At 42.4% G+C, this 23,442-nt stretch overlaps 1 protein-coding gene across 1 annotated transcript in view; it reads left to right on the top strand.

The window, feature by feature from the left end:
- The first annotated feature begins 3,577 nt into the window (after nt 1–3,577).
- The window catches only part of EIF2AK4 (eukaryotic translation initiation factor 2 alpha kinase 4), a 115,004-nt gene continuing 95,139 nt past the window's right edge, over nt 3,578–23,442 (top strand). The window contains exons 1-3 of the mRNA XM_039462883.2: nt 3,578–3,818; nt 11,299–11,411; nt 16,204–16,306. Of these exons, the coding sequence (XP_039318817.2) occupies nt 3,675–3,818; nt 11,299–11,411; nt 16,204–16,306 (360 nt within the window). The 5' untranslated portion in view covers nt 3,578–3,674. The remainder of the gene's footprint in view (nt 3,819–11,298; nt 11,412–16,203; nt 16,307–23,442) is intronic.

The following is a 23,442-nucleotide window of genomic DNA, read 5'->3' as shown; positions in this document are numbered from 1 at the left end:
CTCAGGAGGCTGAGGCAGAACAATTGCCTGAACTCAGGAAGCAGAGGTTGCGGTGAGCCGAGATCGTGCCATTGCACTCGAGCCTGGGTAACAAGAGTGAAACTCCGTCTCAAAAAAAAAAAAAAGAAAAATCAAAGGCAAGCGGCAGGAGATGTAGTTTGGGGAAGCAGGGAGGGGATATAGGATTAGAGATTCTTCTTTGGAGGACTGATTAAAAGGTTTAGGAAGTACTTGGAGAATAAGGAAATGTTGTGGTGTCCTGCTGAGTTGCTTTGTGAACCCTAAGCATACAAAGACATTCTTTTTTTTTTTTTTTGAGACGGAGTTTCGCTCTTGTTACCCAGGCTGGAGTGCAATGGCGCGATCTCGGCTCACCGCAACCTCCGCCTCCTGGGTTCAGGCAATTCTCCTGCCTCAGCCTCCTGAGTAGCTGGGATTATAGGCACGCGCCACCATGCCCAGCTAATTTTTTGTATTTTTAGTAGAGACGGGGTTTCACCATGTTGACCAGGTTGGTCTCGATCTCTCGACTTTGTGATCCACCCGCCTGGGCCTCCCAAAGTGCTGGGATTACAGGCTTGAGCCACCGTGCCCGGCCTACAAAGACATTCTTATCAGGCAGAATGTCTCAAGGACTTAAAGGTTATCTCCTGGGAGTCAGTCAAGGGCCAATCTTTTCTTTGAAATGTATGGAGTTTATACATCCCAAACCTACTTAGTTAACCCTATATTGCACATACAGCAACCAAATGCAATGTGTGGACCTTGCTTGAATTTCGATTCAAACCAACCACTGTAAACAAAACAAAACAAAAAATAATCTTTTTCTTTTTTCATTTAACAGTTTATTAAGGTAGAATAGACACATAATACATTGCATTTGTTAAATTATACAGTCTGATAAGTATTTTTTTCTTTTTGAGATGGAGTTTTGCTCTCGTTGCCCAGGCTGGAGTGCAGTGGCACGATCTTGGCTCACTATAACCTCCACCTCTCAGGTTCTTTTTTTTTCTCTCTCTCTCTTTTTAAAATTTTGTTTCTCTCTCTTTTTTTTTTTAAAGATGGGGTTTCACCATGATGGCCGGGCTGGTCTTGAACTCTTGACCTCAGGTGATCCACACACCTTGGCCTCCCAAAGTGCTAGGATTACAGGCATGAGCCACCGCTCCCGGCCTTGCCTCCCAGTTTCAAGCAATTCTCCTGCCTCAGCCTCCCGAGTAGCTGGGATTACAGGCATGCACCACCATGCCTGGCTAACTTTGTATTTTTAGTAGAGATGGGGTTTCACCATGTTGGACAGGCTTGTTTTGAACTCCTGACCTCAAATGACCCACCCGCCTCTGCCTCCCAAAGTGCTGGGATTACAGGCATGAGCCACCACTCCCAGCCGATAAGTTTTGATATATGCATATATTTGTGAAACCATCACCACTATCAAAATAATGAATGTATGCATCACTCCCAAGAGTTTCTTCTTGTTCCTCTGTAATCCCTTTACCTGGCTCTTCTATGTCCTCCCTGTCCCCAGGCAACCACTTATCTTCTTTCTGTTACCAAATGGTGCAATAATAGCTCACTGCAGTGTTGGACTCCGGGGCTGAAGTGATCTTCCCACTCAGCCTCCCGAGTAGCTGGGACTACATGTCACTTTGCCCAGCTAATTTTTTATTTTTATTTTTTGTAGAGATGGGGCCTCACTATGTTGCCCAGACTGACCTCAAACTCCTTGCCTCAAGTGATCCTCCACCTTGTGCTGGGATTACAGGTGTGAGCCACTGTACCTGGCCAAATGGTTACATTTTAGGGTATAATGTTAGTATTATGTTATGTACTTTTCTGTTAGAGATATATACTTAGGTTTTTGTTTTTTGTTGTTGTTTTTTTGTTTGTTTGTTTTGTTAGGTATTTATTTTTTTAAATGACATGATTGAGATTTAAAAAAAAAAACACTCCTGAGGGATGGATAGAAGAGATGCAATAAGATTAATAAAATACCTATAGTTGTTGTTGCTGGGTGATGAGTACAGAGGAGTTGACTTCTATGTATGTTTGACATTTTCATAAACATAGGTTTAAAATAAATTTTTAAAGACCAATAGAGAAATGGAATAATTATAAGGATTAGAGTGCAATGGCCATATTTGTAATTTAGAAATATTACTCTGGCTGCAATGGGAAGCTTAATATGAGGCAAGAATGAAGACAGTGACTAAGAGAGCGATTGAAATAACCCAGGGAATTGGTGACAGTAGCCTAAACTAAGATAGTGGTAACAGGTTAAAGTGTAATGGATGAACAGAAGAAGTGGTGTCTATTTGGATGCTAGTTGAGAGAAAGGAAATTCAGAATCATACTCAGTTGGGGAAGGTACCATTTACCTAGTCAGAGATCACTGGAAAAGGAACAGGTCTCCAGCAGAGGAAAGAAGATTATTTAAATTGGCCTTGGGTCAAGCTAGTGCATTTGTGTTATCTGGCCAGAACTGAGTGGATAGATGACAGCAAGGTACTTGAATAATTATTATTTAGTGAACAGTGGAGGAGTAAGCAAGGCAGACAGAAGAAACATGTCACTTAAACCTAACTCAGTACAACAGGATTTTTTTTTTTTTTTTTTTTTTTTTTTTTGAGACAGGGTTTCACCATGTTGGCCAGGCTGGTCTCAAACTCCTGACCTCAGGTGATCCAACCGCCTAGGCCTCCCAAAATGTTGGGATTACAGGTGTGAGCCACGGCGCCCGGCACAATAGGATTATTCTAAATAGACATGCAGCATTAGCAGGCAACTGAAGATAAAGTACAATGACAATGTCTGGGTAGACAGGTTATTTTATAAACTTGAAAACTTGAGGCAGGATATAAAGACTCCCTAAATTCACGTTGAGTGAACTGGGAAGTGAGCATAATTCTCTTCATGGGAAGGTAGCTCATAAAGATGCCTGAGTGTAAAGACAGTTTTCAGTTGAATTTGCAAGGGGCTACTGGAGATCCCCCAAGCTGGGGAATGTAGTGGCAGAGATCATACATGGGGGCGTTGAATCTTTGGTTAAGGGAATAAGTTTGGGGGTACTAAACTCGGGGGAAGGAAGGTGGGAGGGGATCATAATTTCTACTCCCAATAGTCTTGTTTTGGGAAGGTTCAAGGTGAGACTATAAGTGACTGTAGAACCCATCGACGTCTGCCCTTTAAGAGTTTCCCACACTAGTCATGCCGAGGTGAAGGAGTTCCAGCAAGTACTTCTGTTAAAGATACTTGTTTCGTGAAAAGTATGCAATGTGCAGTTATTCCTATCTGTGTGATTCATTTCTTAGGTTCGTGCAGTTCCTTTGTTTCCAAACAAAGGATGTGGGCAAAGCTCTCCCTGCCCTCTTAGTTATTCTGGGTTTCTTTTACATCGGGAACCACCTCCCGGGGCGGAGCTCCGCCCACGGCCCGTCCGCCGAGCCTAGCCCCGCCCACAGCCCGTCCCCGGCGCAGAACCCCGCCCACGAGCCCGTGCCCCGCGCGGAACCCCGCCCACCAGCCCGTCCCCCGCGCGGAGCCCCGCCCACGAGCCCGTGCCCCGCGCGGAACCCCGCCTACAGACCGTCTCCCGCGCGGAGCCCCGCCCCGCAGGCTGCCGGGGGTCCACCTCCGCCCCGGCTAGGCCGCCCTGCCTTGGGCGCAGCGCCGCCATGGCTGGGGGCCGAGGGGCCCCCGGACGTGGCCGGGACGAGCCTCCGGAGAGCTACCCGCAACGGCAGGACCACGAGCTACAGGCCCTGGAGGCCATCTACGGCGAGGACTTCCAGGACCTGCGGCCGGACGCTTACGGACCGGTAGGAACGTGGCTTGTCAGGCCCGGGCTGGCGTGCCCCGGCCTCCCCGGGCCCTGGCCCAAAGCCTAGACGCTTCCAGGTTGGGCCGCCTCTTTAGGATCCTGCAGTCTTTTCATCCCTCAATTGCAGTCTGTTCATCCCTCAGGTTCCACTCATTCTCACTTTTAGTCCTTGCACCTGCAGCTGGTCTCCAGAAACCCACCTAGGCCGAATTCTCTTACAGCCCTTTCCCCATGATTTCTCCAGAGGAATCCTCCTGGATTCCTCTCTCTCAGCAGCCACTTCTTGCCTACATCCCATAACATATCTGCCTCCTTCCAACCTTGCCCTTTTTCCCCCCTGAAAGCCCTCGCGGATGATACAACAGCACATTCGTACGCACCCGTTGCTACTTTGTTCTCAAAATGCCTTTTGGGCGCTCACACAGGCCTTATGTCCTCAATCAGAATTCTCAAGTCTCATCTGTAGATTCAAATCTGTATGCCACATAATTCCCGCTTTACTCCCCAGCTATCTTCACTGTTTTCTGGTATGCAGGAACTTTCCATACCTGTGCATTGTCCTCTAAGGCATTTAGCTCAGAATATAGACCACATTCATCTTAGCTGCAGTGGAGAGAGGGTTCTAGATTGAGCCTAGAGCAGCAGTGTCCAATCTTTTCGCTTGCCTGGGCCACCAAATACACTAACACTAACGGTAGCTGATGACCTAAAAAAAAAAAAATCTCCAAAAACTTCAGTGTTTTAAGAAAAATGTTTTAAAATTCACGAATGTGTGTTGGGCCGCATTCAAAGCCGTCCTGGGCTGCGTGTGGCCCGTGTGCCTCGGGCTGGACGAGCTTACTCTAGACCTTTTAAAATGGCATTTTTTTTTTTTTTTTTTTTTTTTTTTGAGACGGAGTTTCGCTCTTGTTATCCAGGCTGGAGTGCAATGGCGCGATCTCGGCTCACCGCAACCTCCGCCTCCTGGGTTCAGACAATTCTCCTGCCTCAGCCTCCTGAGTAGCTGGGATTACAGGCACGCGCCACCATGCCCAGCTAATGTTTTGTATTTTTAGTAGAGACGAGGTTTCACCATGTTGACCAGGATGGTCTCGATTTCTTGACCTCGTGATCCACCCGCCTCGGCCTCCCAAAGTGCTGGGATTACAGGCTTGAGCCACCGCGCCCGGCCTTAAAATGGCATTTTTATTGAACAAATTTCCACCATAAGAGCAGCGAAAAAAGAAAATAATAATAAAATGGCATTTTGTTAAAATATTTTTTCTTTTTGTCTGGAAATTAAGGCAAGTGATAAACTATTTATATTAACAGTTTTTTTCCCTATCCTTGAAGAGTTGATCTACCATATCTGACTATTATGATGTTATCATTTAAAACATACTTATGCCGGGCGCGGTGGCTCAAGCCTGTAATCCCAGCACTTTGGGAGGCTGAGGCGGGTGTATCACGAGGTCAAGAGATGGAGACCATCCTGGTCAACATGGTGAAACCCCGTCTCTACTAAAAATACAAAAATACAAAAAAAAAAAAAAAAAAAAAAAAAAAAAAAATTAGCTGGGCATGATGGCACGTGCCTGTAATTCCAACTACTCAGGAGGCTGAGGCAGGAGAATTGCCTGAACCCAGGAGGTGGAAGTTGCGGTGAGCCGAGATCGCGCCATTGCACTCCAGCCTGGGTAACAAGAGCGAAACTCCGTCTCAAACAAACAAACAAACAAAAAATAACAAACAAAAAAAACATACTTCTAACTTCATCAGCTTTTTTTTTTTTTGGAGACAGGGTCTTGCTCTGTCACCCAGGCTGGAATACAGGGGCATGATCACTGCTCACTGCTATTCTCAAGCAATCCTTCTGCCTCAGCCTGCCAAATAGCTGGGACTATAGGCACATGCCACTACACCTGGTTAATTTTTAAAATTTTTTGTGGAGACAAGAGTCTTGCTCTGCATGCTGGTATTGAGTTGCTGAGCTCATGCTGTCTCTCACACTGGCCTCCGAAAGTGCTGGGATTACAGGAATCAGCCACCACACCTGGCTCTTCATCTGCTTTTAACTCTGGCATTTCACAACATCTGCTTTATCTGCACGTCCAGGATTTCCTCAAGAAATACCATCTTCTGGAGCTATCAGGGCAAAATATTCTCCCTTAAACTCAGGGTGCTTCTTCCTTCCTTCATTAAATACTTGCTTTAGGTGTTAGGAATACAGCTGTGGGCAAAATAGACAAATCCTTGCCCTCAGGGAGCTTACTTTTCTAATATTTAATTTGAAGTTATTTTTAACCTGAAATGAAAAAACATAAATATTCCCCTTTACTTGACAGAGAAGTTGGTGATTGGGCAGCTTCTCTGTTCCCAAATCCTGAGAATCAGGAAGTAGGCCCAGCAAGCAGCCAAGATAAGTATCTCAAAGTGTACACTGGACTCAACACAAAGCCTCTCAGGCTTCATTCTGAACCAGTTTGTTTACTTTATGCAAGCTTAGTTATCCGTTCCTAAAGCTGCAGAAAAATGGAAGAGAAAAAGCAACTTCTTTTAGGTAGGGATATTGATAGCCCCAAGAATTTATAGCTGGTGGCTTTCATAACAAAATAGAAGACTAGACAAACCAAAGCAAAAACTATAGAAGGCAGGCATAAGAATTTAAATAGCTGTCAGTGGCCCATTGCACAGAGGGCAAATGGCCTTAACACATTCATAGGCCCGGCAGGCAAATGATTGATGGTCTCAAGGATGAATCGGAGTTTAGTCATCCAACAAGCGCTTATTATCACCTGCTATTTGCCAGGAAAAAGTGATGCAGATCCAAAATCCTTCAATCAAAACTCTTTATTCAGAGGGAGTTTCTCTCTGTCACCCAGGCTGGGGTTCAGTGGCACAGTCTCAGCTCACTGCAACCTCTGCCTCCCGGGTTCAAGCCTCACCCTCCTGAGTAGCTGGGATTACAGGTGTCCACCACCACGCCTGGCTAATTTTTTGTATTTTTAGTAAAGATGGAGTTTCACCATGTTGGCTAGGCTGGTCTCAAACTCCTGACCTCCATTGATCCTCCTGCCTCGCCTCCCAAAGTGCTGGGATTACAGGTGTGAGCCACTGTGCCTGGCCCTTTATCCAACTCTTGAGACTTGATGGGTTTCAGAATTCAGAAGTGCTCCTGTTCACATTTATATGTGCTCATTCTACGCATTACCTAATAACCTTTTCTCAGTGTCTGGGGCAGCATCAAAAATCAAACACAATGAAACATAGAAATTTTCAAATTTCACACTGAACAGATAAAACACTATTACTAACCTCCTGTCACTTCAGGCTAAAATTGCTGCCAATAAATTCAAGTTAGATTTTTTTTTCAATTTCTTTTAGTGGGGATGTGTTATAATATAAATTTCAGTTTAGTAGCATATGTTTGTCATTTATAAATAACATTTTGAGGTGCACGCTAAAAACTCTTGCATATGTAAAAGGTTTGGACACTGCTAGTTTAAAATATCTATATATAGTTACAAATTACTAACTTATTGTGGCTAGCTTTCCACAACAGCAAAGCTTTGCTCATTTATAATTCGATAGCTTTTAGAAACACCCCTCCAAAAAAGTTGCTTCAATCCCTGGATCCCCCAGTAGTATACAATGGTGTTTGTTTTCCTTTAACTTCAGTAATACTGTATATGTTAGACTTTTTCTTCTTTGCCAGTAGATAAATGAAACATATCTCATTTTAATTTTTATTATACATTATCTAGAATACCTTTGTTTGCAAACCATTGATTTTTCTTTGTCTGTGAACTGCTCGTACTCTTTGGTTTTTTTTTCCACTCTGGTCCATTTTCTTGTTTATTTGTAAGAGCTAAATATGTTAAGAAAATTAGCATTTTGAGTCATATATAATGCATATATTTTCTCCTAATCACATGCATTTATTTACATTATTTATGTGAATAAAAAAACGTTAATAGAGTCAAAATGACCTATTTTTTGTTATATGATCCCTGTGGGTTTTCTTTCCCCCTGCTCCAATGTTACTAAAAACCGAATTCTTCAAAGTTTACTTTTAACTTGTTCATTACTTCATTTTTACATTTTCTTTTTATCTTTTTTTTTTTTTTTTTTGAGATTGAGTTTCGCTCTTGTTACCCAGGCTGGAGTGCAATGGCGCGATCTCGGCTCACCGCAACCTCCGCCTCCCGGGTTCAGGCAATTCTCCTGCCTCAGCCTCCTGAGTAGCTGGGATTACAGGCACGTGCCACCATGCCCAGCTAATTTTTTGTATTTTTAGTAGAGACAGGGTTTCACCATGTTGACCAGGATGGTCTGGATCTCTCGACCTCGTGATCCACCCGCCTCGGCCTCCCAAAGTGCTGGGATTACAAGCTTGAGCCACCGCGCCCGGCCTTTATCTTTTTTTTTAAGATGGGGTTTCACCATGATGGCCAAGCTGATCTTGAACTCTTTACCTCAGGTGATCCATCCACCTCAGCTTCCCAAAGTGCTAGGATTACAGGCGGGAGTCACCGCGCCCGGCCAGTTTTACATTTTCATCAAATAAATACATAAGTAGTTTTTTTTTTTTAAGTCCTTTGTTCTATCGAAGTATGGGCCTAGACCACCTCCCCCAACTAGGCAGCTAGACAAATAAAGGCAATTGAGTTTTTCGGTGTCTTCTTCTCACTCATTCGAAATGCCATTCCTACAAGCCCAGTGCCTAGTAAAACAAACAAAAAAACCTTTCAAAAATTGTTATTGAATGCAATAATTTCCAAATGTATTTTGAGTCCCTTTTTTTTCCTTGTCTGGAATGCTTGATCTGGCTTGTCAGCTTCAGTGCTGCATCCTGCTACTTCCTCAGATAGTTCTTGTCTGCTAACCGCATCTCAGTATATACCCTCATACCCACCCAAGTCATTCCCTAAGGAGACCATCACGTTCTCTGTTCAACAGCACTCTCTAAACTTGTACTTACGTGTTTATTATGTTTGTTTTCCCCCACCAGACTGAAGTTCCATGAGAGCTGGAACCATGTCTGTGTTCTCACCTCTGTGGACTAAGCACAGTGCCTGACACAGAGTCAGTGCTCAACAAATGTGGGTGATGGATGTGTGATAGGTAAATGAGAATTCAAAAGGCCTGTGGACCACAGAGTGCTTAACCCTCCCGGGGACCACTTTTGCAGAATTATGCTTTAAGGGAGGACCCTCGTTGCATTTCAAAAAGGAAAATGCATTTTCTGGGATCAGGTTTTGTTTTCAAATCATGCTTTTGGAAAATATGCCAGAATATCTATGTAAAACACAATTACAGATGTTTTTAAAGTAGAATTTTGAGCTAAAATGATCATTATGACAATCAAGGGTTATTATAAAGCAATATAAGATTATTATAAAGCCATATAAGAACTGAACTTAAAAATTTTATACACGTAGTAGAAGAGAACAATGTTTATTATGTGGTACTCCTTGTAAGGTTCATGTTATATATTTCTGTTAGAATTTAGTGTTGTTAAGTACTTTGCTGCCCTAAAATAATTTTTAGGTTTTCTTCTTTCTTATGATACCATGTTTCTCTTTTTGCCCTGCCTGCCAGGACATTCAGAGAAAAAAATCAAGGCTCAATTCCAGCAACTTAGGCTGGCATAATAAAAGAGTGGCTTGCCGGGCGCGGTGGCTCAAGCCTGTAATCCCAGCACTTTCGGAGGCCGAGGCAGGTGGATCACAAGGTCAAGAGATCGAGACCATCCTGGTCAACATGGTGAAACCCCGTCTCTACTGAAAATACAAAAAATTAGCTGGGCATGGTGGTGCATGCCTGTAATCTCAGCTACTCGGGAGGCTGAGGCAGGAGAATTGCCTGAACCCAGGAGGCGGAGGTTGCGGTGAGCCGAGATCGCGCCATTGCACTCCAACCTGGGTATCATGAGCAAAAAACTCCGTCTCAAAAATAAATAAATAAATAAATAAATAAATAAATAAATAAATAAATAAATAAATAAATAAAAAAGTGGCTTATGGGAAGAGACAGGGTTTGGAGTCAAGGCTGGATTTGAATCCCAGCTCTGTCACTGTGTATCTGTGGGCAAGAATATAAAATTCCCTGAGCCCGAGCTTCTGCATCTGTAAAATGGAGGTGGCATCTGCCTTGCAGAGTTGGTAAGGTGTCTGACCGCGAGAGCGCTCAGTCACTGTGTTTTCTCTCAGGCTCCCCTTTTTCATTATATACGTAAAATATCAGATCCACTTTAGAAAAAGTATATATAAATAAATTGAAGAACAAGAGTATTTGGTGATTTGGTGAAAAGCAGTTGATTGAAAACATATGCAGTTCTCTCCTTGTCAAGAGTTTTCATTTGTTAATATCTCAGTATTCAGATGTCAATTCAAATCTCCCCTGCTCACAGAGGCCTTCCCTGACCTACCTGTTTAGATACCTTCTCTTCCTCCACCACTATGTCCCTCTACTCTGCTTTGTTTTCTTTCTTTCTTTGTTTTTTTTTTTTTTTTTTTTTTTTTTTGAGACAGTGTCTCACTCTGTTGCCAAGTACCAGGCTAGAGTACAGTGGCGTGATCTCGGCTTATTGCAACCTCTGCCTCCCCGGTTCAAGCAATTCTCCTGCCTCAACCTCCCAAGTAGCTGGGACTACAGGCGCAGACCACCATGCTCAGCTAATTTTTGTATTTTAGTAGAGACGGGGTTTGACCATGTTGGCCAGGATGGTCTCTATCTCTTGACCTTGTGATCCGCCCACCTCAGCCTCCCAAAGTGCTGGGATTACATGCTTTGTTTTTTTTTTTTTTTTTTTTTTTTTTTTGAGACAGAGTTTCACTCTTATTACCCAGGCTGGAGTGCAATGGCGCGATCTCAGCTCACCACAACCTCCGCCTCCTGGGTTCAGGCAATTCTCCTGCCTCAGCCTCCTCAGTAGCTGGGATTACAGGCACGTGCCACCATGCCCAGCTAATTTTTTGTATTTTTAGTAGAGACGGGGTTTCACCATGTTGACCAGGTTGGTCTCGATCTCTCGACCTTGTGATCCACCCGCCTCGGCCTCCCAAAGTGCTGGGATTACAGGCTTGAGCCACCACGCCCGGCTGCTTTGTTTTCTTTATAGCACTCATCACTATTTGAAATCACTCCTCTTCTAGTTTGTATTAGCTGATTGGAACTGTGTCTGTCTAAATTTACCCTGCACTCCCAGCTTCCAGGAGCGTACCCAGACAAAATAACTCAGTAGTATTTGAATGAACGGAAGCTGAGTGGAACATTTTGGTTCATTCCATAGATAACTTCAAAAAGGAAAATGCATTTTCTCTGGCTCAGGTTTTGTTTTTAAATCATGCTTTTGGAAAATATGCCAGAATATCTATGTAAACTATATTTACAAATATTTTTAAAGTAGAACTTTTAAAGCTAAAATGATCATTATCTTAATCATTAATGATTGGCTCTACAGCTATGAAAAAAAATTTTTGTTATCCCTCTTTTAGGTCAAAGAGCCCCCTGAAATCAATTTAGTTCTGTACCCTCAAGGCCTAACTGGTGAAGAAGTATATGTAAAAGTGGATTTGAGGGTTAAATGCCCACCTACCTATCCAGATGTGTGAGTACATTTATAAATATCTTTGATGTGATTTCAGTTTTCTGTTTTGACATCATAGAAACAGATTGAAATTAATAATATTTTCTCTTTCCTGCTCCCATTCCACATAAAATTTCGTTTCCTATATTGCAGCAAAACTACATCAGCAATAGATATTTCATGAAACCAGTCTCATTTTAAGCTTGTTTATAATTATAGAATTGTCACTACAGACACATTTGCTCAGTGACTATTTTGTTTCCTCAGATGAGTTAACTTTTATTTATTTCTTCATAAAATAGGAAGAGGAAAAATCTGGAAGAAAATGATAAAGGCATGGTGACTATTGAAAGCACTGTGTAGTTACAGTGTGATTAGTATTAGAAATTCAGCAGCCTGTGCCTGAGATGACCTTTTGCTGCCTAGAATGAGGAGAGTGTTCGGAGCTGTCCTGCCTGCAGTGGGTGAGGCACTACTGGCGAGTCTCCATTGTGCAGAGCTGTCCCGTGCACTGCAGGACGCTTACATCCCTGGCCCCCACCTACCAATGCCACGAGTGTCCTCCAGGCATTGAAACAACTAAAAAGCCTACAAATTTCCAAACTCCCCCTGAAGGTGATGTCACCTCTGGTTAAGAATCAGTAGTTAGAGCCAGAGTGTTAGCCATCAGCACTTAAGCATGTCTATTTGATGTAATCTTTCCCCACACATCCCACATGGAAAGGCAGGTTGGCCTGGATGGCGTTAAGTAGTTTGAACTTACTTTGTGGGGAACCAGTGAAGGTTTTTGAGAAGGAAAGGGACAAATAAAAGGAAACTCTGCTTTACACAATGAGGGGTAAATTTATGGAATTTATTATCTGAAGAAGTGATAGGGAGGATATGAAAAGACAGCTAGGTAAAAATTGAGCTCCTTGATGTCAGTTCCGTTGTTGGCCCCCAACACTGTACTGAGAGTATTACAGTAGGTATACTATATATACTATCAAAATATTAATTCATGAAACATTAATTATTAAAACATTAATGAAAAAAGATAATTAAAAATTTAGAAAGGAAATTAAGACAGTGCCTCTCCAGGTTTTTTTTTTCCTGACACCAAATACGTGGTGTCTTTTCTGATAGCACTTGTGTATCCAATATTTCAGTTCAGTTCTGACACTATCTGTAGTTAGCATAGACCCCACACACAGATTAAGGACTCAGTTCCATGAAACTGCCTCTATTTCTGATGTTACCTGAAAGTCCCAGTACTTCTGATCTGTAAATACTGGCTGTAAATTTGGGGGTTTCTACAGCCCCCTCCTTGGTTGTGACAAGTTGCTAGAATACATCACAGAACTCAGAAAAATACTTTACTTACCTTTACCAGTTTGTTGTAAAGGATACGACTCTGGAATAGCCACCTGGAAGAACCCTGAACCCTGTAGTTTAGGGGTTTTTAATGGAGATTTCCTTATGTAGAGATGATTGATTAATTAAATCTTTGGCCATTGGTGATTGAACTTGAGTCCCCTACTCCTCCCCAAAGATCTGGGATGGGACTGAAATTTCTCACCCTGTAATCAAGGCTTGGTTTTTCTGATCCTGTCCTGATCCTGAAGGTATTCAGGTCCTGACCAGAGTTACCTCATGAGCACAAACTCTGGTATGGTTGAAAGGGGTTTGTTAGGAATAATGTGAGATACTCCCTCACCCCTGTTGCTCAGGAAGTTCTGAGGGTGATAGGAGGTCTGTTCCAGGAACAGGAGTCAAAAACCAAATACATATTTTTTATTATACCATAGCCTCAAGAATTTAAAGTGTTTATTCTTGAAAAATCAAAATAGCCAGGTGCGGTGGCTCAAGCCTGTAATCCCAGCACTTTGGGAGGCCGAGGCGGGTGGATCACGAGGTCAAGAGATCGAGACCATCCTGGTCAACATGGTGAAACCCCGTCTCTACTAAAAATACTAAAAATTAGCTGGGCATGGCGGCGCGTGCCTGTAATCCCAGCTACTCAGGAGGCTGAGGCAGGAGAATTGCTTGAATCCAGGAGGCGGAGGCTGCGGTGAGCCGAGGTCGCGCCATTGCACTCCAGCCTGGGTAACGAGAGCGAAACTCCACCTCAAAAAAAAAAAAAAAAAAAGAAAAATCAAAAGAAGAAAAGGTCATAAGTGCTATAATGTTACACATATATAAATGTTAAAATATTAATTGTAGCATTATTCATGAAAGTAAAGAAATTGGAAGCAGTCTAAATGTCAAACACTAGAGTGAGGTTTCTCTACCTTGGCCCTACTGACATGTGGGCAGATAACTCTTCGTTGTGGGGCTGTCCTGGGCATTGTGGGATAGCATCCCTGACCTCTGTCTACTAGATGCCAGGAGTACAATATTCCCTATGTTGTGACAACCAAAACACTGCCCCACCCCCGTTAAGAATCATGCCACTAGATAACTATTCAGGTAAATCTTAATGTGTCCAGTTGATAAAAATATTAGATTGTTTTTAACATGGAAATGCTTATAAGAAGTTAAAAAGCAAACATAATATCAGCTATAAAAACTATGAATTATATGGCAAGGAAATAAAGAGACCATTAGAATTTTTTTGAAGTTTAATTAGTATCATAGATGAATTTTTCACCATTCTGTTAATATTGCTATATAATGATTGCTTATTTTTAAAAATTATGACAAAAAGCTTGATTTGGGGGAATATTCTTATCCTTTTGAATATAGTACAGGAAAACATTGCTTTTCTGCAGAATAGTTCTTGATGCCACTGTGAGAAAGAATACTAGGTTAGATTCTAGTATTCTGGAAATTTCAGCCCCATGCCAGCTCTTTGGGGAGGAATCTAACCCAGGATTCCATACATATACTCAGGACTATGTGGTTTTTCTATTCTTTTTCTCAGGTAAACTACTTGCTTTCAGATTTCTATTTATAGAAGTAGTTAATGATCATAGCTCCCTGTTATACTGAAGCATTGAGAAAACACAGATAAGTGCATACTCAAGACTGCATGGGGTTAAATGCCATGAATTACTCAGTAATGCTTGGTTAAAAGTGATGAGTCATTATCTCTTTAGTAGAATTAAATAGCTCCTATTTAATCTCAGAGAGTTGTTATTGGATATTTATTGGTTAGGAATAAAATGAAAACTTGAGGGCTGGTTTTGTAATTTCCTTGAGTTGAAACTGTTGACTTATGGGCCGGACACGGTGGCTCGAGCCTGTAATCCCAGCACTTTGGGAGGCTGAGGGGGTTGGATCACGAGGTCAAGAGATCGAGACCATCCTGGTCAACATGGTGAAACCCCATCTCTACTAAAAATACAAAAAAAAAAAAATAAGCTGGGCATGGTGGCGCGTGCCTGTAATCCCAGCTACTCAGGAGGCTGAGACAGGAGAATTACCTGAACCCAGGAGGCGGAGGTTGCAGTGAGCCGAGATCGTGCCATTGCACTCCAGCCTGGGTAACAAGAGCGAAACTCTGTCACAAAAAAAAAAAAAAAAAAAAAAAAAAAAATGTTGACTTAGATGAGCTCTAGGCAGAGTTCCAGAGAGTGTGCATGACTAGATGTGTATATACACAAGGAGTGAGCATTTCCACCTTGTTCATATCAGAATGAGTGATTGGGATGCAGCAGCTTGTTGTGGGAATATGAGAGGGATCACCTGGGCTCTATCTCGCCTGCTTATTCTTGTTCTGCTTTATGCTAGAGCACATGTGAGTGCAGAGCACTTGGCCTGGCCAGTGAGCTGTCAGAGCTAGGTTAATTCACAGTGGCTGCAAGCTAGGGTAGAGTGTTACCATACAAAGGAGCACACAGTTAAGTTACTAGGCTAGAGTCAGCCACAGAACTGAAATGACTTTTTTTTTTTTTTTTTTGAGACGGAGTTTCGCTCTTGTTACCCAGGCTGGAGTGCAATGGCGCGATCTCGGCTCACTGCAACCTCCGCCTCCTGGGTTCAGGCAGTTCTCCTGCCTCAGCCTCCTGAGTAGCTGGGATTACAGGCACGTGCCACCATGCCCAGCTAATTTTTAGTATTTTTAGTAGAGACGGGGTTTCACCATGTTGACCAGGATGGTCTCAATCTCTCGACCTCGTGATCCACCCGCCTTGGCCTCCCAAAATGCTGGAATTACAGGCTTGAGCCACTGCGCCTGGCCGAGTTTTTTTTTTTTTTTTTTAGACGGAGTTTCGCTCTTGTTACCCAGGCTGGAGTGCAATGGCGCGATCTCGGCTCACCACAACCTCCGCCTCCTGGGTTCAAGCAATTCTCCTGCCTCAGCCTCCCAAGTAGCTGGGACGACAGGCACTCACCACTATGCCCAGCTAATTTTTGTATTTTTAGTAGAGATGGGGTTTCACCATGTTGACCAGGATGGTCTCGATCTCTTGACCTCGTGATCCACCTGCCTCAGCCTCCCAAAGTGCTGGGATTATAGGTGTGAGCCACCGCGCCCGGCCAAATTTTTTTTTTTTTTTTTTTTTTTAGTCGAACTCAGAGTTAGGGATCCAGGGCAAATCAGCTGAAATAAATAGTAATTGATGTTGGGAAATTTTAATCAGATTGTAAAGCTGAAGTTAGACACGGGGTCAAGCCCAGTAAGTCTTCCAGCCGATACAGAAGGCTTTGGCCAGCCCACTTCTTCCCCGTAGGAAGCAGGTGACTTCACTATGTCAACCTGAGTTGCAGGGATATAGTTGAAGTCCTTTTGAGATTAAGGACCTCAGCCCCCAAGTGCTTGCAATTTAGCAAATGTTAATGCAAACAGGCTATATTTTCTGGAATAACTCCCTTTTTTTTTCTTTTCCAGAGTTCCTGAAATAGAGTTAAAAAATGCCAAAGGTCTGTCAAATGAAAGTGTTAATTTGTTAAAATCTCGCCTAGAAGAACTGGCCAAGAAACACTGTGGCGAGGTAAGATTGTTAAACTGGAGTTAAAAGAAGAGAGTGAACTTCCCAATTGCGCCTAAGATCCAATTTTGAGTAGTATGTATGTTTTGTGTTTTATTGGACCTACAAAAGGGAACATTGTTATTTTTATTTTATTTTTTATTTAATAGGATTAATGAAATTTGTAAAGTGTCTGTAGATGATACTATTGATGCTTAAGAATGTTTCTGAAAAATGCTGGGCATGGTGGCTCACACTTGTAATTCCAGCACTTTGGGAGGCTGAGGTGGGAGGATCACTTGAACCAAGGAGTTTGAGACCAGCCTGAGCAAAATGGCGAGCACCTGTCTCTAAAAAAATTCATTGGACGTGGTGGTGTATGCCTATACTGCAAGCTATTCAGGAGGCTGAGGAGAATTGTGTGAGCCCAGGAGTTTGAGGTTATAGTGAGCTATGATCGCACTCCTGCACTCCAGCCTGGGCCATAGAGCAAGACCCTGTCTCTTAAAAAAAAAGTCTTTTTCTGAAAACAATTGATGTGAAACCAGCCATACTTTTTGTACACTTTGTATCTGGCTTCATGACTTGATCTTGACTTGAACCTTTTTGTTGGAAAATGTGGCAGACAAGCTAATTTCTGACCACCTCTCCCCTTTGCATATCAGAGGAATGTGTTGTTTTCTTTCTCAGTGATTAACAACACACTCGACTCCTTCAGTGTCTACCATATACCTGAGCATTTACACTGAATTCAGCACTCACTCTTTTTCAACCTTCTGAGCATTAGGATCTACATGTGAGTTCTCCTTTGGATGGCATGTCTCTCTGTGGAGGGCAAGACTAGGTGTCTTCTGAAAGCAGAGTGTGACTGCTTTCCTTAGGCTAGACCAATTCCTTTGAAGTAAAACGCTACTTTGCCTCACTTTTCTGTAAAATCTCTCAGTGTTTTTGCCTGGCAGCTCATGCTTAATGATCCCTTTATGTGGAAACTGAGAAGAGGTAAGCCCTTAGCTTCCATGTCTGCTTCAGACTTCTATTAGAGATAACCAGAGATAACGTTCACCTCATGGAAACTGATGAGACAGATTTTCACTTGCATTTCATAACACAGTGAGTCATAGTACAATCCATGGAGTGCCTTTTAGCTGTAAAAATTGTGTCCATTTAAGTTGCTGCTTCCAAGAACTTCAGTGATTGATGAGATATAGAAAATCAGTGTAGAATAGCCTGGATAAAAAACTAGGCCTTGGGAATGATTCCAGAGTTCTTTCTAGTATGAGGGAACTCCAATGTCTAACTGAAAAGTAATATGAAGTTATATGGAACATTCAGCTACAGAGAAGCCTCTCGTTTCTTGGATTTTTGATTTGTGATTTAAAAAATATATATTCGTGTACTGCACGGAACAAGAAAACAAAATAAAGAAAAAATAAAAATTTTTTTTGAGAGACAGGGACCCACCATCTTGCCCAGGCTGATCCCAAACTCCTGGCTCAAGCAGTCCTCCTACCTCGGCCTCCCAAACTGCTAGGATTACAGACACAAGCCATCATACCCAGCCTGATTTAAATTTCTATTTCAAGATAATTATATATTTATATATACCTCTTACCCAGTTTGCCCCAGCAGTAGCATTTTGCTGCACTGTAGTACAATGTCATAACGGGGATATTGACGTTGATACAATCAAGATATAGAATAGTGTTGCCGGGCGCGGTGGCTCAAGCCTGTAATCCCAGCACTTTGGGAGGCCGAGGCGGGTGGATCACGAGGTCGAGAGATCGAGACCATCCTGGTCAATATAGTGAAACCCCGTCTCTACTAAAAATACAAAAAAAAAAACTAGCTGGGCGTGGTGGCGCGTGCCTGTAATCCCAGCTACTTAGGAGGCTGAGGCAGGAGAATTGCCTGAGCTCAGGAGGCGGAGGTTGCGGTGAGCCGAGATCGCGCCATTGCACTCCAGCCTGGGTAACAAGAGCGAAACTCCGTCTCACAAAAAAAAAAAAAAAAAAGAATAGTGTTCTTTTTTTTTTTTTTTTTTTTTTTTTTTGACGGAGTTTCACTCTTGTTACCCAGGCTGGAGTGCAATGGCTTGATTTCAGCTCACCGCAACCTCCGCCTCCTGGGTTCAGGCAATTCTCCTGCCTCAGCCTCCTGAGTAGCTGGGATTACAGGCATGCGCCACCATGCCCAGCTAACTTTTTGTATTTTTAATAGAGACGGGGTTTCACCATGTTGAACCAGGATAGTCTCGATCGCTTGACCTCGTGATCCACCCGCCTCGGCCTCCCAAAGTGCTGGGATTACAGGCTTGAGCCACCGCGCCCGGCCTTTTTTTTTTTTTTTAAATAGAGACAGGGTTTCACTGTGTTGGCCAGGCTGGTCTTGAACTCCTGACCTCATGATCCACCCGCCTCAGCCTCCCAAAGTGCTGGGATTACCGGCGTGAGCCACCACGCCTGGCCAGAATAGTGTTCTTACCACAAGGATCTCTCATGTTGCCTGTCTGCGGTCACCCCCTAAACTCCACCCTCTCCACATCCATGTTGCTCTTTGAGTCCTAAGGCCCTAGCCAGTTTGCTTTCTACTCTCCACCTTTCAGGGTCATCTTAGGCTTGCTTTATATGTAATGTCTAGGGTTTTTCAGTGGTATTTGGTAGGAGGAATAGGAAAAAGTAGGTATACTCCATCTTCCCAGAAGTAGAAGTCCTGATTTGTGATTTTTGATATTTACTGTGTTCCCAGTAACTAGTAAGAGTCCCATGCCTTTCCTCTCAGTTCCACTATAGCTGCCTTTTGTGAAGGGAACATGTCCTGATTATTAAAAGAGGCAGAAACTGTTAAAGACATACTAGTTTTGTACACCAATGTTTATAGCAGCATTATTCACAAAAATAAAAAGGTAGAGGGAATATAAATTAATTCAACCATTGTGGAAGACAGTGTGGTGATTCCTCAAGGACCTAAAAATAGAAATCCCATTTGACCCAGCAATCCCATTACTGGGTATATATCCAAAGGATTATAAATCATTCTACTATAAGGACACGTGCACACGAATGTTCACTGCAGCACTGTTTACAATAGCAAAGACCTGGAACCAACCCAAATGCCCAACGATGATAGACTGGATAGGGAAAATGTGGTATATATACACCATGGAATATTACGCAGCCATCAAAAACGATGAGTTCACGCCCTTTGTAGGGACATGGATGAACCTGGAAACCATCATTCTCAGCAAACTGACACAAGAGCAGAAAATCAAACACCGTATATTCTCACTCATAGGCGGGTGTTGAACAATGAGAACACACGGACACAGGGAGGGGAACACTACACACTGGGGTCCGTTGAGGGGAAATGGGGGAGGGACGGGGGAGTGGGGAGTTGGGAAGAGATAGCATGGGGAGAAATGACAGATACAGGTGAGGGGACGGAAGACAGCAAACCACACTGCCATGTGTGTACCTATGCAATAATCTTGCATGTTCTTCACATGTACCCCAAAACCTAAAATGCAATTAAAAAAAAAAAAAAGAATGTCTGACATACCTAGGATTATCACATAATTGAAAGAATGACAGAGAATCTAGAACAGAAATATGTAAATATATTCTGTTAAAATAAATAAATAAATAAATAAATAAAAATAAAAAGGTAGAAACCACCCTGTGTCTACTGATAGGTGAATGGACAAAGAAAACATGGTGTATACATATAAGGGAATATTTTTCAACCCTAATAAGGAAGGAAGCTCTGATACCTGCTACAAAATGAATGAACCTTGAGGACATTATGCTAAGTGAAAGAACCTGGTAACAAAAAGGCAAATACTATATGCTTCCACTTACGCGAGGTACCTTGAGTAGTCAAATTCATAGAGGCAGAAAGAATGATAGTTGATAGGACCTGTGGGGAGGGGAGAATGGAGAGTTATTTAATGAGTACACTTTGAGAAGAAGAAAAAGTTCTGGAAATGGATGGTGGAGATGGTTTTACAGCAGTGTGAATGCACTTAATGCTACTGAACATACATTTAATGGTTAAAATAGTAAGTAAGCTGTGTACATTTTGCCACAATTTTAAAGACACAGGCATACCTCTAAATGTGGTTTGCTTTATTGCATTTCACAGATTATTGTGTTTTTTACAAATGAATATTTGTGGCAACCCGGCATTGAGGAAGTCTATCAGTGTCATTTTTCCAAACAGCATGTGTCATATTTTGGTACTTTTCACAATATTTCAACTTTTTCATTATTATTTTATCTGTTTTGGTGATCTGTTATCCATATTCTTTGATATTACTGTTGAAAGTGTTTTGGGGCTCCACAGACCGTGCCTGTATAAGACAGCAAAGTTAATTGATCAGTGTTGTATGTGTTCTAACTACTGACCAGCCATTCCCCTCTCTCCCTCCCTTTTTCTTGGGCCTCCCTATTCCCTGAGACACAGCAATATTGATACTAGGCCAATTAATAACCATACAATAGCCTTAAATGTTCAAATAAAAGGAAGAGTTGCATGTCTAGCTTTAGATCAAACACTAGAGATGATGAGGCCTAGTGAGGAAGGCTGTTAAAAGCCACGATAGGCCAAAAGCTAGGCCTCTTACAGTAAACAATTAGCCAAGTTATGAATGCAAAAGAAAAGTTCCTGACAGCAAATAAAAGTGCTACTCCAGTGAACACATGAATGATAAGAAAGCAAAACAGCCTTATTGTTAATAGGGAGAAAGTTTTAGTGGTCTTGGAAAGATCAAATTAGCCACCACATTCCCTTATGCCAAAGCATAATCTGGATCAAGGCCCTAACTCTATTCAATTCTGTGAATGCTGAGAAGAGATGAGAAACTGCAGAAGAAAAGTTAGAAGGTAGCAGGGGTTCGTTCATGAGGTTTAAGGAAAGAAGCCGTCTTCATAACATAGAAATGCAAGGTGAAACAGCGAAGCTTCAGCAAGTTATCCAGAAAATCTAACTAAGATAATTGATAAAGGTAGGTACAGATTTTCAATGTAGATGAAACAGTCTTACATTGGAAGAAGATTCCGTCTAAGATTTTTCACAGAGAGAAGTCAATGTGTGGCTTCAAAGCCTTATTAAAGGACAGACTGACATTCTTGTTATGAGCTAATACAGCTGGTGACTTTTTAACAGTTGATTCCAATGCTCACTTAACATTCCCAAAGTTCTAGGACCCTTAAGAATTATGCTGAATCTCCTCTGCCTGTGCCCTATAAATGGAACGGCAAAGCCTGTATGATGGCACATCTGTTACAGCAGGGTTTACTGAGTATTTTAAACCTGTAGTTGAGACCTACCATCCTAAAAAAAAAAATTCCCTTCAAAATATTGTTGATCGGGCCGGGCGTGATGGCTCACGCCTGTAATCCCAGCACTTTGGGAGGCCGAGGCCGGTGGATCATGAGGTCAAGAGATCGAGACCATCCTGGTCAACATGGTGAAACCCCATCTCTACTAAAAATACAAAAAATTAGCTGGGCATGGTGGCGCGTGCCTGTAATCCCAGCTACTCAGGAGGCTGAGGCAGGAGAATTGCCTGAACCCAGGAGGCGGAGGTTGCGGTAAGCTGAGATAGCGCCATTGCACTCCAGCCTGGGTAACAAGAGCGAAACTCCGTCTCAAAAAAAAAAAAAAAAAAAAAATATTGTTGATCATTGACAGCACACCTAGTTACCCAAGAGCTCTGATGAAAATGTACAAGAAGGTTAATGTTGTTTTCATGCCAGCTAACACAATATCCATTTTGCAGCCTGTGGATGGAGTAATTTTGACTTTCAAGTGTTATTTAAGAAATACATTTTACAAGCTTACAGCTGTAAAATATAGTGATTCCTTTGATCTATCATAGCAAAGTAAATGGAAAACCTTCTGGAAAGGATTCACCATTCCAGATGCCATTAAATACATAATTCATGGAAAGGTGTCAAAATATCAATATGAACAGGAGTTTGGAACAAGTTGATTCTGACTCTCATGGATGACTTTGAGGGGTTCAAGACTTCAGTGGAAGAAGTAATTGCAGATATGGTGGAAATATCAAGAGGACTATTACTAGAGTTAGAACTGGAGCCTGAAGATGTGACTGAATTGCTGCAATGTCATGATAAAACTTTAACAGATGAGGAGTTGCTTCTTATGGATGAGCGGAGAAAATGGTTTCTTGAGAGGTTCCTGAAGATGCTGCGAACATTGTTGAAATGACAAGTATTTAGAATATTCCATAAACTTTGCTTTAAAGCACCAACAGGGTTGGAGAGGATTGACGCCAAATTTGAAAGAAGTTCAACTGTGGGTCAAAGGCTATCAGACAGCATTGACTACTACAGAAAAATCTTCCATGAAAGGAAGATTCAATCTATGCAGCAACCTTCATTGTTGTCTTCTTTTAAGAAATTGCCATAACCACCCCAGCCCTCAACCACCACCCTGATTAGTCAGCAGCACCCTGATCAACATCAAGACAAGACCCTCTGTCTGAAAAAAGATTATGATGTCCTGAAGGTTCATATGGTCATTAGCATTTTTTTTTTTTTTTTTTTTTGAGACAGAGTTTCGCTCTTGTTACCCAGGCTGGAGTGCAATGGCGCGATCTCGGCTCACCGCAACCTCCGCCGCCTGGGTTCAGGCAATTCTCCTGCCTCAGCCTCCTGAGTAGCTGGGATTACAGGCACGCACCACCATGCCCAGCTAATTTTTTTTGTATTTTTAGTAGAGACGGGGTTTCACCATGTTGACCAGGATGGTCTCGATCTCTTGACCTTGTGATCCACCCGCCTCGGCCTCCCAAAGTGCTGGGATTACAGGCTTGAGCCACCGCGCCCGGCCAGCATTTTTTTTTTTAGCAATAAAGTATTTTGAAATTAAGGTTTATTGATTTCTGCAGACATAATGCTATTTCACATTTAATATACTACCATTTAGTGTATACATAACTTTTATATGTACTGGGAAACCAAAAACTTTGTGTGACTTGCTTTATTGTGACATTTGCTTTATTGAAGTGGTCTGGAACTGAACCTGCAATGTCTCCAAGGTGGCCTGTGATAGTATTCATCGGAGTTATTGTCATATAATGAGATTTGAATGGGTGTTAAACATGGGAAGGCACTGTGCAAATCACTCTTCTTGTTTGT

The sequence above is a fragment of the Saimiri boliviensis genome, chromosome 2 (genome assembly GCF_048565385.1).
Source record: "Saimiri boliviensis isolate mSaiBol1 chromosome 2, mSaiBol1.pri, whole genome shotgun sequence".
Classification (NCBI taxonomy): domain Eukaryota; kingdom Metazoa; phylum Chordata; class Mammalia; order Primates; family Cebidae; genus Saimiri; species Saimiri boliviensis.
This window is presented reverse-complemented; position numbering and strand designations above follow the sequence as displayed.